General features: G+C 33.5%; 2 protein-coding genes across 9 annotated transcripts in view; one reads left to right on the top strand and one right to left on the bottom strand.

Annotated features, from left to right (window-relative positions):
• Positions 1-11,349, bottom strand: part of LOC127876354 (uncharacterized) — a 48,099-nt gene extending 36,750 nt beyond the window's left edge. For 2 of the 3 annotated variants that reach the window (XM_052421466.1, XM_052421465.1), the window contains exon 1: positions 11,229-11,349. Coding sequence is in view for 1 of the 3 variants with exons in the window: in XM_052421464.1 (XP_052277424.1) it covers positions 8,802-8,838 (37 nt within the window). In the remaining 2 variants the exon portion in view is untranslated. Of the gene's footprint in view, positions 1-8,801; positions 8,862-11,228 lie in introns of all 3 variants that reach the window. The other variant, XM_052421464.1, reaches the window with a different exon arrangement.
• Positions 10,562-16,263, top strand: LOC127876358 (armadillo repeat-containing protein 7-like). 6 transcript variants are annotated; one of them, XM_052421474.1, is made up of 2 exons: positions 10,562-10,647; positions 15,504-16,263. In XM_052421474.1, exon 2 carries the CDS (start codon positions 15,517-15,519, stop codon positions 16,105-16,107), a length of 591 nt encoding a protein of 196 aa, XP_052277434.1. In that variant the 5' UTR covers positions 10,562-10,647; positions 15,504-15,516; the 3' UTR covers positions 16,108-16,263. The 6 variants fall into 6 exon arrangements, with proteins under 6 accessions (XP_052277434.1, XP_052277432.1, XP_052277431.1 ...); XM_052421472.1 differs by lacking the exon at positions 10,562-10,647 and adding an exon at positions 11,327-11,361; XM_052421471.1 differs by lacking the exon at positions 10,562-10,647 and adding an exon at positions 11,334-11,422.
• The last annotated feature ends 59 nt before the right edge of the window (positions 16,264-16,322 follow it).

Here is a 16,322-nt window from a genome sequence, read left to right as displayed (position 1 = left end):
AGTAGTAGCAGCAGCAGCAGTAGCAGTAGTATTAGTTGAAGCAGTAGTAGTAGTTGAATCAGTAGTAGTAGTAGTAGCAGTAGTAGTAGCAGCAGTAATAGTAGTAGTAGTAGTAGTAGTAGAAGTAGTAGTAGAAGTAGTAGTAGTAGTAGTAGAAGTAGAAGTAGTAGTAGTAGTAGTAGTAGTAGTAGTAGTAGTAGTAGTAGTAGTAGTAGTAGTAGTAGTAGTAGTAGTAGTAGTAGTAGTTGTTGTTGTTGTTGTTGTGGCTGTTGTAATAGTAGTAGTAGTTTTGCAGAAGTAGTAGTAGTAGTAGTAGAAGTAATAGTAGTAACTTTCAAAGCAATGTCTACAAGTTTAAATTCCTTAACCCTGTTCAAGGTGTATACACAATCAATATTTAACTACAGCTGGTTTGCAATTAACAAACTATCTGAAAAGCCTGTGTGTGAGTCAGATATGTCTGCGGCTAATCTATTGGTTATAAAATATCACAGCCTTTTCTGATTGGCTGAGTTCAAATACAGAAAGTTTACCTGTTAGATTGAAATTCTGGAGTAGGCGTATTGTAGAAAATATGCAGGTTAAACTTGTTGTTAAAATGAATTTAATGTAATTTCACAAACAGTAGAGTTAATGAGTTTTTCCATTAACAAGAATTTCTTAAAATAATAATGTATGGATATCATTTGGAAAGTGACATGAAATGTTGTTAAAAAGTGATGCATACAAGTGTTTCAGAAGTCTGTCTAGGAATAGAACAACAACTGAAGGTTTGTGCTTTTCATTATTCCTAAATATTCCTTTAAATTTATTCTTCTTATGTCATCATTGTAGACCTTTTTTATGGGACATTTTAGGTAAACGTATGGCAAATATAGAAGTTTAAAAGCAGCTGTCACACATATTTTCACTAAGTGCAGTTTGCAGCTTGATAAAGAAAGTCCTATGTGAAGATATTAATAAGCTTGAATGTAGTATCGGACGTTTATAATGCATGGCTAGGGAACTGAGGCTAAGGGAGTTATGTGCTGTACATGTTGAGAACTCAATGCTCATTAATGCTGTTAATGTTTATAAATAAATTAATTAAACCAATAGCATTGTTTTTTAGGTTTCACTGTGCATTTTCATACCAATTACACATCATTCTAATTATAGCAATAATAAATTTGTACTAATCATACCAACAAATTTTGTTATGCTATGCTTTGTGATGTATTAACTTCATTGTAAGTTATTATTTAAAGACCATTTTACTAAATATTTAAAACAATACTTGAATTATTTTCTGTATACATTTTCATTATATGCTTTAACTGTAGCTGACCAGTTGATGGAAGATACTGCAGAGTTTGGCAGGGAAATAACCCAAGACAGCAAAGCGGCTCTTTTGGCGCATTTACCAAGAGGACTAACATGGCCACAAATTCATGGTAAATATTGTTATGCCCCGAGCTCATATAAGTAATTTAGTGTTAACCACCTGAAAGTATTTTGTCTTTTTGGTATCCAATATTTTGGTCTAGTTTCAATTACAGGTTATTTTTATATGAATTAGCAAATTAGCATAACTTTCATATAGCAATATCTGAATATAAAATTCCTATATATGTTTGAGTTTCCAGATACATGCTAGTGTACCCCGTTTTGGGGCATTTAAGAAAACAACAATATAAATTTCAAAATAAAAGAGAGTCATATAAATATATAAGTTAAATCACCTATTTATTCACTTGAAAGTCTCAGTTTTCCTGTGTGGTTGCCTGTTTGCAAGAAGATTAAAGCCCGCTTGCAAACTTTAAGAGAATAAATTTCAGTAAATGGAAAAGAAATAATTGCTAACTACTTAGGATCGTAAATGTTCGCTCAAATACAAAAGAGCCAGATGTTCCGAATTAAGCAGTGATATGAAATATCTAAAATAGATTAAAATATGAATGAGCATTGAAGTATAGATATTCAATCATATGATTGCTGCACATTTACTTTTACAGATGAATGTAAAAAACTTATGACTTTCTTGTAATATTGTTTGCTTTGTTTTTCTTTCAGAGATCATGCATGAGCCGTACAGTATAACAGCAGTACAAGTTCTATAAAAGATCCACGACCTACTGATGCCCAGCTAATTAACAAAAAAGTTTTTAAAAACTGTAATTTTATCCCACCTGGGTACTTATAATTTTACTACGCTGCCTATACAAGTTTTAGACTTGCAATTATATTTTAAATTGTCACTTGGAAAGTAATACATGTACATGCATTATGTTCTGAATTTCTTTGAACAATAAAATTATATAAAAGTATTTTAATGAAATTAAGCACCTAAATTGCATTAAAGTGAAAGTTGCTGAGAACAAGATGTGTTTGTGAAACACAATGTCCCCCTATATGACGTTTGACCTTGAAGGATGACCTTGACCTTGACCCTTCACCACTCAAAATGTGCAGCTCCATGAGATACACATGCATGTCAAATATAAAATTGCTAGCTTCAATATTGCAGAAGTTACATTACATGAGCAATTTTGACCCATATATTTGACCTGGAAGGATGACCTTGACCTTTCACCACTCAAAATGTGCAGCTCCATAAGTTACACATGCTTGCCAAATATCAAGTTGCTATCTTCAATATTGCAAAAGTTTTCATAAAATAAGCGATTTGGGCCACATATTTGACCTCTGACCTTGAAGGATGACCTTAACCTTTCACCCCTCAAAATGTGCAGCTTCATAAGTTACACATGCATGCCAAATATCAAGTTGCTATCTTCAATATTGCAAAAGTATTTATAAAATAAGCGATTTGGGCCACATATATTTGACCTCTGACCTTGAAGGACGACCTTGACCTTGACCTTTTACCACTCAAAATGTGCAGCTCCATGAGATACACATGCATGCCAAATATCAAGTTGCTATCTTCCATATTGCAAAAGTATTCATAAATGAGCGATTTTGGCCACTTATATTTGACCTCTGACCTTGAAGGATGACCTTGACCTTTCACCACTCAAAATGTGCAGCTCCATGAGATACACATGCATGCCAAATATCAAGTTGCTATATTCAATATAGCAAAAGTTATTGCAAAATGTTAAAGTTGGCGCAAACCAACCAACCAACAGACCAACCAACCAACAGACCAACCAACAGACAGGGCAAAAACAATATGTCCCCCACTACTATAGTGGGGGACATAAAAATAGTATCCTTGTGCTCATGGGCAGCTACATATATTGTGACATACATGAAGCAGCTAAAATAACTTACATTTTTCATTTTGTTTCTTGTATATCGTTTGTACAGGGTTCATGAATTGTTACTGTATATTACTTGACTTGCTTGTATTTTGTTACTTTGAATACATGTTGTGAAGGTTGCATTATACTTTTTAACTTTTAAAGTAGCGTCTTTTCTGTTATGTAAGGGCCTGATTTATGATAATGGACCTAGAGGCTTTGTAAGCATGTATTAAACAACACTTGTTTGATCTGAATAATTTGTTAAATAAATGTAACACAATTTGTAATCTGATGTTATATTTTGATGAATTGTGAACAAAATAATACATCGAAGAAACTAAGGCATTATGTTGATTTTTTAATTTGTTTTAATCTAACCTTAAATTATGATTTACTTAAGCTGTGAGTATTGTATTCATTTAATACATGAATATTGTTTTTAGACCAGAAATTTCTTTTTCTATTCAGTGACCATGGTAAACGCTGGACAATTTTTCATGTTATACCAGGCATCCATGGAATATTAAACATGGAAAAACCCTGGAACATTTTCCATGGTTTTCCAGCCAGCATGGAAAAAATACCGTACGAATACTCCATGTAATCTGGAAAACCCTGGAAATAAATCCATGGTTTTCCAGATTACATGGAGTATTCGGACGGTATTTATTCCATGCTGGCTTGAAAACCCTGGAAATTGTTCCATGGTAATTCTTCCAGGGAGCCTGGAAAACCATGGAAACTATTCCAGGCTATTTCCACATACCATGGACAATTTTCCACCCTTTTCTTTTAAATATTGACGCTGGAAAAGGCTGGAAACTTAGTCCGAATACTCCAGCCTCATATTTTCCATGGATTTCCATGGAAAACCCTGGACAAAGTACACCCGGGTAGGGACAAAACCTGCCTATATGATATTGATGAAGTTTGTGGGAAAACCCGCCTAAACTGACGTCATTGTTTCACCCGGGAAAAATTTAAGTATTTCGTTAACAAAAAAGTTATTTTAGGAATTGTTGTGATTATTCCGATAATGACGGATGAAGAAATGGAGGTAAGTATTTGTTAGTTCATGATCGTAGTATTATGAAAGTGTATGTTTGAAATATGTAAATTTCTAAATGCTTTAAAAACATGAACCATCTGAAGTCAAAGTAAAACAAAATGTTGCAGTTTTGCTCATTAGTGTTAAGTAAACTTTGGGCTTACCAAATGGAAATACATGATTGTTATGTAATGTGTAACACGAGCACCGCATAACCGGTGCCAACGCTCGGCTGCGGGTGCAGTTTTGAATAAATGAAAGCTTGTCAGAATTTCTTTTTTTTTAGAGGTCACAGTGACCTTGACCTTTGACCTAGTAACCCAAAAATGGGTGTGGCGTGTAGAACTCATCAAGGTGCATGTACATATGGAGTTTCAAAGTTGTAGGTGGAAGCACTTTGATTTTAGAGCCAATGTGAAGGTTTTATCACGGCGGACGCTCGATGACGGACGGCGGACGACGAGCTGGCTATGACAATACCTCGGGTTTTCTCTCCGAAAACAGCCGAGCTAATTAAACTGTATTATTTATGTATATTTTAAATCAATGTTTTCTTTAAGTTAATGCCAAACTAACCATAAAAGCTCAAGTATGTAGTTTACAAGCATGTAGTTTGCAAGATTGTTGTTATGATAGATTGTTATGATTTTGTCAAGATTGTTTTATAAATACTAAAATTGCTAAAAAGGCAACAAATAGTGGTGTACGTACGTTGTTATGAGAAAATGTCATCATTTAGTGTTTTGAAGTTGTCCAGTCATTCTTGTCATTTAATAATTATTGTTACTATATCACACTAATTTCGTACTTCAGAACAAATTGCCACTGTGGTGTCAGTGGTTCAATTCCTATCGCTGAAACATTTATATGTATTTGTATTATTTGTCTTTTTCAGCTATATACATGAAAATAATTTATTTACCGAATATTGAATTTTAAACCCGTCACATGGAGCATATGTGATTTGAATAAAACAATAAAGCTTCAAGTTCATCTACAAGTAAAGGGCATCATGTTAAAATATTTTTTGGTAAATGATGTTTTAAGGAAGGTTTATTAATAAAAAATTACAATAAAATAATTTATTTTCAACAAAATGGTGATCTTTTTAAAGTCAGCCTATTAATGAAGCCGGGTTTTTTTATTTACAGAAGTGAATCGTCCATTGTCTGACATGCGCGAACTTGTATATTATTTTAGCCTTAATGGGACTTTTGTTTTAATATAGGAATTGGAGAGTGTACTCTCTCAACATTTTTGGAAGATCCCAGTCACCACACCATTTCCTTCTCAAGAGCTTGACAATCTGTCAGCAGACAAAGAAGATGTTGAAAGTGATGTGAGTGTAGACGGCATCTGTTTATTAATCGAACGGAAGGTTTGAGATTATGTGTCTCGCCAGGAGGTTGATGAACAAGAAGAAGATGAAGAAAAAAATGATGGATGTAACAATATTGATTTGGCTTTGAATGAAGATGAAGATTTGAGGCAAGTTGTGAGGCAAGTTGAACAGTTCTGTGTTGATGGTTCTGGATGCAGACACGATTGTGCACATAAACTGAATGTAGAGAAAGTGCATGAACATATTTTGAATGTCCGTGACATGAAAAACAAGATGTGTTTGTGAAACACTATGTCCCCATATATTTGATCTTTTACCTTGAAGGATGACCTTGACCTTTCACCACTCAAAATGTGCAGCTCAATGAGATACACATGCATGCCAAGTTGCTATCTTCAATATTGCAAAGTATACATTAAATAAGCGATTTTGACCCATATATTTGACCTTTGACCTTGAAGGATGACCTTGACTTTTCATAAGTTTCACGCAAACAAACAAACAAACAAACCAACCAACCAACCAACCAACAGACAGGGCAAAAACAATATGTCCCCCACTATAGTGGTGTGGGATATAAAAATACAAAAGACCTTTATTTGATGGGTGTTCGTCAAGATGATAAAAGCTCAGCTGTCACAAACAGAGGAAAGAAGAGACAGTGAAGTATGTACTTCAGTGGAAAAATAGTGTGTCGTCCAACATTTCAAGTGTTCTATGATATCGGATGAATTGCGCTAAACAATTTGATGTATCACATGTCACAGCATGGCGTCATGCCTAGAACCCACTGCAATTTAGGCAGAAGCCCCAAAGCACGCACTAGATGTTGACAATGTTCAGCGTGTAGTTGTTAAATACCTTGAAAATTACACTGAGCGCAAGGGTATCCCAATGCCACGTTGTGAAAAAACATTCCTTAATGACAAATGTTCACATTTTCATTTTTTTTTCTGATTGTTATAGATTTTATTTTGGTGCTGAATGGAAAAAATTATTTAAATCGACTAAGACACGCCAAAGTTAAGGGCATATTCATGACTTCATGAACATATAATGTCCCATTTTATGTTTGACGTTGAAGTCATTTGCAATGAATCAAGAAAATATCACGTGCTGTATTTGAATTCTGGTTTTGTTTAAACAAAATACTAAAATGTTGATTTATCATACGGACCATAACATAGGTTAACTATGTTGTTTTATTCACTATGTTATCATAATAAAATAAAATATTGTTGTGGAGCAACCAAGGAAAGAAAAAGTGGAAATGGGGTCAGGTCGTTTTGGATTCGAAAAAATCATGTTGTTTTGTCAAAAAAACTTATAGAGCTAGATGGGAGATAAAGTTAATGTTGACACTTATTTAAAACAAGAGATATGTTTGTCAGACACACAATTCCCCCTAATGCGCACCTTTTAAGCCATATATTTGACCTTTGACCTTGAATGATGACCTTGACCTTCACCACTCAAAATGTGCAGCTCCATTAGATACAAATGCATGATAAATATCAAGTTGCTATCTTCAATATTGCAAAAGTTATGGGCAATCTTAAAGCTTTCAGACGGACAGACTGACTGACGGACAGACAGACGGACGGACTGACGGACAGTTCAACTGCTAAAAGTATATGCCAACCTACTGGGGGCATAAAAATAGGTCCCATTTGGTAAAAATATATACATTTTTCCATAGGGAATGGGTCTGTCTACTTGTGCTGAATTAGAACACACACAAAAACAACTGCATTCTGATGTTTGTCAACAATAAAAGCAAATTGCACACTTGGAAAATAAAAGCAAACGCTTAAATACTCTGCCCAACTTGTTTCAAAACCCATTGTTGACAACTTAAATACTTGAGCCTTGCTCTTGGAAAACCGGGAACATTTTAAGAGACCTATTTAAGTGCTATGTGATGGCAGGAACTAAATAATTAGATTCAATTTGAAATCAGCAATGATTTGACCATTTAAAATGTTGTACTTTTATAGACCTTGCCCATCCTTTTGAGAAAAGTAATGTATGACACTGCTGCTAAAAACCAAAGAGATGAGTAAGATTTTTTCTGTATATTGAATAATTAAGTCGCACTCTGTAAAAATATGGCTTAAAGCATGTGCATAAAATGTTGTCCCCGACTAGCCTAAATTATGTTACTAATTGCACAGTATCTTATTGTTCATAATATGATATATGATTATATAATAATCAGTTTCAATCAAATTAGAATTAAACTTCCTTATCAATGGAAATCAATTTGAATGATACAAAGTTTACAACAAAACTGTACATGTGTATACATTGGCTATTCTATATTGGCAACACACAGATTGTTCTTACTTGAAAATATAGCATTGGTTAATGGAAACAGAAAGCTAGCAGACTGCACAGAGGTGTAAGCAGACGAATTACATGGGTTGAAGGCATTTTTAATAAATTACCTACGTTGAAGTGTTTTTGTTTTTCCTTTACCATATTGAGACAAAAAATGACATCAGGAATGCAAATAATATGTTCCAAACACAAAATAGTTTTAGGAATATAAACAAATTTAAAGTTTGTTTTCACTAGTATCTCAACAAAAGGGTATGTAAGTCTGACAATTTAATACTTTTTTACAATAAACAAGTTATTTCCAACTTTAATAAGGATTTTCTACGAAAGAAATCTTCCATATCTCTTTTCAATATTCTTTCCTCAAATGTAAAAGTTAATTTGAGAATATGGCTGAATCTAACATAAAATTAAAAACAATTGAAAATTCAACTTGGAAACCAAAAAACGATTAAGGTTTGTCAGGTTAGGTTTACAAACCACACACAAATCATATGAGCTGCGTCATGGTCTTATGCCATATGCAGCCAGTGGCAATGTAGCCTGGTAAGGATCTACCCAGACTGCTTATTAGCCCAAAAATCTTGCATGACTTTATAGCAGACTTGCTAGCTACTGACCAGACTGCGTGGTTGCACATGATGCGCCAGACCTGCCGCATATGGTACAAGACCCATTTATGACGCTGGTCATATCACTTTAGATCGAACAAAGAGCAGTTGGTAGGCTGGTATAAGTGATTGTATCAGAGAGTTTAAGCAAGAGATGGTTTTATAATCTGAAACCAAAGCCAACTAATGTTGAAGCACCACTTCAAACTTACATTTACTTCCCTTCACTTTTGATGATTCGTGCCCCATAGTCAAAAGAAATACATGCTATTCTGTAAGTATAAAAATAGATACAAGTTATAAAACTTCCTGTTTCACATTCTTAATGTACTTTACCTCTTTACTTTGAAGCCTTTTATTCAGTAGATTGAGACAGAAAACAGATATCACATTTCAATACTTACGACCGTCTTCTTACACAATGTAAGAAGCTAAGATTGCAACTTATATATATAGAGAGAGAGAGAAAGAGAGAGAGAGAAAGAGAGACTGTTCAAACTGTCTGCCTCGCAAACTGACTTTTTTGAAAATTATTGCAGTGTTAATTACATTAAAATAAGTATGTTCTACAAAATGGCAACACTCAAACAATATAAAGTATACAGAAAATATGTCTAAGATTCTTTTTTTTAAAGTTTTTTATAAAGTGACCTAACTTAATTAAATGGAGTTTTAACCTAAATAAATGAAGAATTAAGAGGACCATGATTGCTCTTGAGCGCTTAACTGAGTTCAAAGACACTACAGGTTAAGACTTGACCTGGTGACCTAGACTTTGGATGAACCTGACCCAAATTAAGAATTGGCCTAAATATTGCCAAGTTCAACATTTTGACTAAGTTTCATAAAGATTAAGTCATAAATGTGACTCTGGAGTTTTAAAAATATTTTTCCAAGATTTGATATGTTGACCTACTTTTTGGATGCACATGACCCCAAATCCAACTCAGCCTAGATGTTTTTCTGATAAACATTCTGACCAAGTTTCATCAAGATTGGATAACTGATATGACCCAGACTCTGGAGTGGTAACGAACCACAAGTTGACAAAGCACCCTGCACACAGAACGCTGTACATAGGGATGTCCTTTAAAAATATCTAAAAAATTACAAGGCATCAGGCATAATGGTATTTGAGTTAATGTAAGCAACACACATTTTAAATTGAGAAAATAAAAAAAACAGAACTGTACGAGATTTTACAGTTTAACAGACTTGTGCATAGTATGTTAAATCACTTCACTGCCATAAGCATATTAAAAACAATAACAAATATATATAATTAACAATACCAAAATACTGTATATTTGTCTTTAAAAGAAATTGAACCTCAACTGTCTACATTAATTTATAAATCTTACACTTTAAGTGTTAGTACTTCATTTATTTGTGTCAGTTTGTTAACAATTATTAAATCGGGATAACATTTGAATAGGGAACACAAGGGTGGTTGTTTAAAATCTAAGCTGCAATATACTTAATATAAAGAAAAAATAATGTTTTGTACTGAAGGTAAATATTATTCAACTGGCTCATCTGCAGCAAAAGATGAAAAGTATTGGCCCGAATATAAATTTGTACCCTTGCATAGACTGATTGGCCTATAAAATTTTAACAGGATTAAAAGACATATAGTTTGTTGAAAGCATCAATAAAAAATTAATTGATAGCTATGAATATAATTCGGGGGTTATAATCTGTAGTGAATTAATAGTGATTCATTCTGTTATCCAACTTTCACAACTAAATCAAGTTCGATCAAGATTTTCATGCCAGTACATTGTAAATAACATTCATCTATAGTAGCGCAACAAAGAACTGGACTCGCCCAACACCAATAGTTAGCATTATCATCCATTATACCAAATCTACAACAATTGATGTCTTCTCATTGAATAAACCTTTAATAGACATGATACCAGCTGTCAGTCAAATTATGCTCCATTGTCTTATCAGCACTCAAGCAGCCAAATACAGGAGGAGGAGTATGCAAAAAACAGAACAAGTCATGGATCAATACTTAACCAATATGAGGGACTGAAGCACTAAAGATACAGTGTAACTGTTTTGTTTTTATTACGTGAAAATGTTAAGTTTAAATAGTTTTGACATCGTTACATGAAATACAAAAGCATATTTTATTTGTAGATTATTCATTGATTATAGTCCAAAGATGGTTTGTGATAATTATATTTTTAGTAAATGGCATTCTCTCTTTTGGAGTAAATGTAAATGTATTCCTGGCAAATATTTATTAAATGTATTCCTCGCAAATATTTCTAAAAAAGACATTGACATTGAAAGACTTAATTCTAATGTTATACAACTTACTACAAGCTATGCTATCCAGTTAAAACATGTCCAACTGGCAACAGTTGTTAGTGCTTGGCAAATATTTAGCTTAGTACACATACTTATATTGTTATCTAAATGAAGACTGAGCTTATTTTATATATCGGTAATATCAACCTGCAACTAATTAAGTTTTTCATTAAAAGTAACTCTTAATAAGTCTTATTGTATGTCCTACTTGGAAAACATAAGTCAGTGTTTTATTTAAGTATTGAAAGCTTCAAATTTAGATTTAGTATTTGCACCAAAAGGTAATCTATTACGATGTTCTACAGTCTATATCTTACCTGGTGATTCTCCTCAGTGCTAATGACATTTTGCCAAATAAATGAGGTGTTTTTACTGATATCAGATTGGAAATCCCACCAAAGGAATCTACTTTCGTTTTTAGTAGAAAGCCGAAAGTAGCCGATTCTTAATGTAAAAAGCAACCGAATGTTTTCTGCCTTTTTCAGTATTAGCTTTGCTTATAATTCATAAGGTTAAAGAATAATACACACCAATCTGTTGTGTGTTTGTTTTGTTTTTTTGTTAGTTATTCTATTTATTTTGTTTTTTGACTCACTGTATTAGTGATGTTGTTTCGGATAAGTACATTTTCGGATAAAGGCACAGAAGGGTCTTTTTCTTATATTTATTTGTGTTTTTTTTTTGTGTTATTAATATAGGAAATATTCGACCTAGCGCTCATGCGTTCAAATTCTTAGCCAATTCTAAATTAAGATAATATAAAATAGTGTGCGCTATTGATACAGATATTGAAAAAACCTGCATAGTTACAGAACGACCTAAGTTCTAACTGTAAAGCTGAACTCATATGCTTATAGTAACTACGCACAACCATTACATGTGTGTTGTTGAGTTCGAACTGAGCATTTGGTTTTATATAACAATATCTGTTTTTATTCATAAAAAAATCATTTGTACATTAACTGCATGTTATTGTATTTTAAGTGATATTGTGTAAAAATCCACATGGACATTTTTGCACCATGAATTTACCCGCAAAATTAAGAAAGTGATACAACTTCAAACACCGAGATTTGATTTTGTGATTGGATTGTTTTGTTATTTTACCGCAATTATATATATATATATATATATATATATATACATATATATGTAATGAAATAAAAAATTAAATCCATAATTTTTTATATATTAAGGATTTAATGGTTTAATTAATTTGACATTATTCATGAAGTTTTTGAAGTTAACTGTCAATGAGACTTAATCAGGATAAAGAAAATAATCAATAATACCTGCAAGGGGAGTTAGACAGTATAGATAGATAGATAGATAGAAAAGAAAAAAACTTGAACTCCTGACATTCGGTTTGTGAACCCCACATTGATCCTTTGCACCAGTGATGGGTAACAGTAATGCTGCATGTCGCCTTGACAGAAGCACATGTTTTTATTAATGTCCTTTATTCTTTCCCTGTTTTCCTTTTGGACAAAGTTGAATCATGGGGGAAAATTAATGAAGGCCAGGTTAAATATATTGTATAATACGCCATTTAATATGTTATTTCGTTAAGTTAAAGCAACTTAATGAATAAGCTGAAATTATTGGGAAAGCATATGGCTCAAAATGTACACGCGAGTTACACCAAGTGTTACCTCTCAGCCTTTTTGTGACTCTGTATTTTGAGATCATATAAGTTACACATCATTTTAAGGATTACATAAGAACATTCCATATCAATAATATTATCTTATTACTTGGATAAATCCACAATCGCTGGAAAATTAGCACAGCACGCTACAAACTGACTGCAAAGTTGATGGCTGGTTCTTACTCACACTAAATTCTCTCTGAGTTTTCCATTAAATATTTGGCAAACTCACTGCACTTACAAATACAAATACACTTGTATAGCGCAAAAACTATAAATATTCTATTGTGCTTAACAAAACATCCTATATACACGGATTGAGATATCATCTAGTGAGCTTGCAGGTTACAGGAATGCATCTAAGTGTTGTGGAATCGCTCAAATAGTTAGGTTTTGGGTTTGCTCTTAAATGCTGTTTCCGAGGCAGCAGATTTCAAATGTCCAGGAAGCACATTTAACCATTTTGGTCCTACCACTGCATAGTAGTGACCTGTCGGCGATCTTTGTTCTATGCCTTGGCACACGGAACTGAATGCCTACTGATGATCGCAAGCAGTAGCTTCCTTGTGCATGTGTGAACATGATCGGAGGTGAAAAGACACAGTGCTCTTCACGACACGGAAAACAATGACAAGCACTTTGAACATTATTCTTGCCCGCACGGGCAGCTCATGTAATCGTTTCAGCAAGTCATAAAGACTCGTCAAAAGATTTGTCCCAAATATATCTATGACAATTTGAAACTGTGTCACATGAAATCAAAAACTAGGTTATTAGGTTAAAAGATTGTTAACACTCTAGTGTTCACATTCAAAGTCCAGTATTTTCATGAAATTTGGTCAGAACATTTGCTCTAATAATGTCTCAGCTGAGTTCTAAAATTGTTCCAGTTTGTTGAAAAGCATAGCTGCAGTAAAACCTTGTTAACACTCTAGAGGTCACATTAATAGTCCCACCTTTATTAAACTTGATTAGAACATTAGATCTAATGATATCTCAAGTGAGTTCGAAAATGTTTGCGGTTCTTTGAAAAAGATTGCTGTCAGTTTTGCTGGGCAGTTTTCCTTACATGGCTATAGTAAAACCTTGTTAACACTCTAGATGTCACATTTATTGTCCATCAAACTTGGTCAGGACATTTGTTCAAATAATATCACATCTGAGTTTGCAAAAGGTTTCAGTCCATTTCAATACACGGCTGCCAGCAGGTAAGGCAGTTTTCCTTATTTTGCTGTAGTAAATCCTTTTTAAGACTTTCGAAGTTTCAGTATTAGTCCAATATTCATGATAATTGGTCATTATCCCTCGCCATAGGCGGAGGGATATTGTTTTGGCGTTGTCCGTCTTTCCATCCGTCCAGCACTTTTGTATCCGGAGCCATACCTTGGAAGTGCTTTGGCGGATTTCATTGAAACTTGGTATGAGTATATATATGGATAAGAGGATGATGCACGCCAAATGGCATTGTACTACATTGAATAGTAATGCAGAGTAATGGCCCTTTGTATTTTGAAAAAATGCTTTTTTTGTGTGTCCGGAGCCATATCTTGTGTCCAGAAGTATAATGGTTGGGGATATCAATTCAACGAATTTGCTTGTTTGTTCTTATAATATCTGGTCTGAGTTCGAAAAAATTAATGTCTGTTTAAAAACATGGCCGCCAGGGGGGCTAGTTATATGGCTATAGTAAAAGCGTGTTAACACTATAGTATTCACAATTATTGCCTTTTCTTTATGAAACTTGGTCAGAACATTTGTTCTAATGTTATCTCGGCTGAGTGCATAAAAATGGTTCTGGTCAGTTAAAAACCTTTGCTTCCAGGGCACGGGAAGTTTTCCTTGAATGACTTTAGTAAAATCTTGTATACACTTGAGTCCCATTTTTAGTCTGATCTACATAAACCTTGGTCAGATCATTAAATTTTGTTCTAATGATATCTAGGCTGCATTTAAAAGTGGTTCAACTTCTGGTCTGTTTAACAACATGGCCACCAGGGGGCGGGGCAGTTTTTCGTATATGTGTATATTGAAACCTTATAACACTAGAAGTCACATTCTTAGTAAAATCTTCTTGATTTTGGTCAGAATATTTGTCCCAATTAAATCTTCACCAAGTTTGTTTGAATTAAAAAAAATATATGTCACTATGTCAAATTAAGGAAAAAGCTTGTTAACACCTATGACACATTTAAAGTCAGAATAGTTTTGTTCCTTTGTTTCTCAGATGAGTGCCTTAGGGCTCAAGGCCCACTTGTTTTCATTTTGTTAAAAATTTATATTTTATAATCAAGCAATAAAATACTACATTTAATAGCTAAGCATGTTACAAATTAATTAATTAAATTATTAATTAATGTTTGTGAAAGATGGTGGTAACTTTTGAGAATGCAAATTACATAAAGATAAAGTCCATGTTGATTAACTGTCAACGAAGTATAATATTCATGATTTTGATCTGGAGTTGATTGTCCCCCAAGTTAAAAAACTACCAGTTATCAAAACATATACACCAAGGTACTGGCTTTCAACCTTCTTTAATAACTCATATTTTATTCCCATCATAGGCATGGCATGTTGTTTAAATCAGAGGATAGCAAAAACTGTCCTTATGTAAAACGCTTGAAAAGAATTTTGTTTGATCCTTGAAGAAAGCATTTTAAGATAAGTTTAACCAGCTACTCTGCATCATCCCTAACTTTTACTCTGCTAATGATTATTTGATTGTTTGAATCTGAGACAAAGTATGAAAGTTTTAATACAATTTATAAAAGTTTAAGAACTGCGATTTGTCAATCTATGAAACATAGCCCTTAAAAGGGATTCTTTCACGGATTTAAGAATGAACAATTTTTAAAAATCATGTTATTGAAAAAAAAAATTAGTGAATAATGTATTGATATGTCCCTTGCACTCTTTTAGAACCAAGACATTTTTGTCTTTACAGATTGTCATAAAGAATGTTTAGCAGTAAGAGCTACCTGGAAAGGAAGACAGGCCCGTATGGTGTAGGCCGACTTAGTTATCTCCAGTCGCTTGTCAATGAGTATCAGAACACAGACGATGATGACGCGAAGACCCAGATAATAGGGAACCTGGCAAACTTTGCTTATGATCCAATCAACTATGAATATATGAAGGCACTGAACGTACTGGATCTGTTCCTTGATGGTTTGGAAGACCCAGATGATAAAATAGTGGAATTTGCTATTAGTGGCATATGTAATGCATGTAACTATCCTGTCAATAAGAAACACATAATTGACAACGGCGGTGTGAAGATGGTTATAAACTGCCTGTCCAGGCCGTCAGAAGACACCGTGCTTTCAGCCATTACTTCATTGATATACTTGATTTGTCCAGAGACGAAGACAGAAATAGTAAGTCTTCCTGTGGTAGAATGTATGCTGAGACTTTCAAAGGCCAAAAATCCCAAACTCAAAAACCTTGCAACAATTTTTATCGAGGATCATTGTGACCCTAGTGTTGTGGTAGAAGCGCAGAAGATTCAACAAAGACACTTTCATATTCCTTCAACTGTGTCATCATGATAAAACCCAAATTTTCTTTATGTCATGATGCACTTTGTTTTTAAAAAGAAGATATCATTATTATGTACTTTTTGAGTACTGTTTTGTTCATCATAATGTCATAAGACCTTAACCATAGTAATGTGATGGAAGTTGAAATACACAGTTGAAGATGTCTGTTAGTTATATTATGAAAATTGCATTTACTATCTGAACACAATGATTAGCATAAAAAG

Source organism: Dreissena polymorpha, chromosome 4, assembly GCF_020536995.1.
Source record: "Dreissena polymorpha isolate Duluth1 chromosome 4, UMN_Dpol_1.0, whole genome shotgun sequence".
Taxonomy (NCBI): Eukaryota; Metazoa; Mollusca; class Bivalvia; order Myida; family Dreissenidae; genus Dreissena; species Dreissena polymorpha.
Note: the sequence above shows the minus strand (reverse complement) of the source record. Positions and strands in the feature narration are given on the sequence as shown.

Bases quoted from the DNA above. Each gene is read 5' to 3' on its own strand.
- LOC127876358 (XM_052421474.1), top strand. From the start codon at position 15,517: ATGTTTAGCAGTAAGAGCTACCTGGAAAGGAAGACAGGCCCGTATGGT.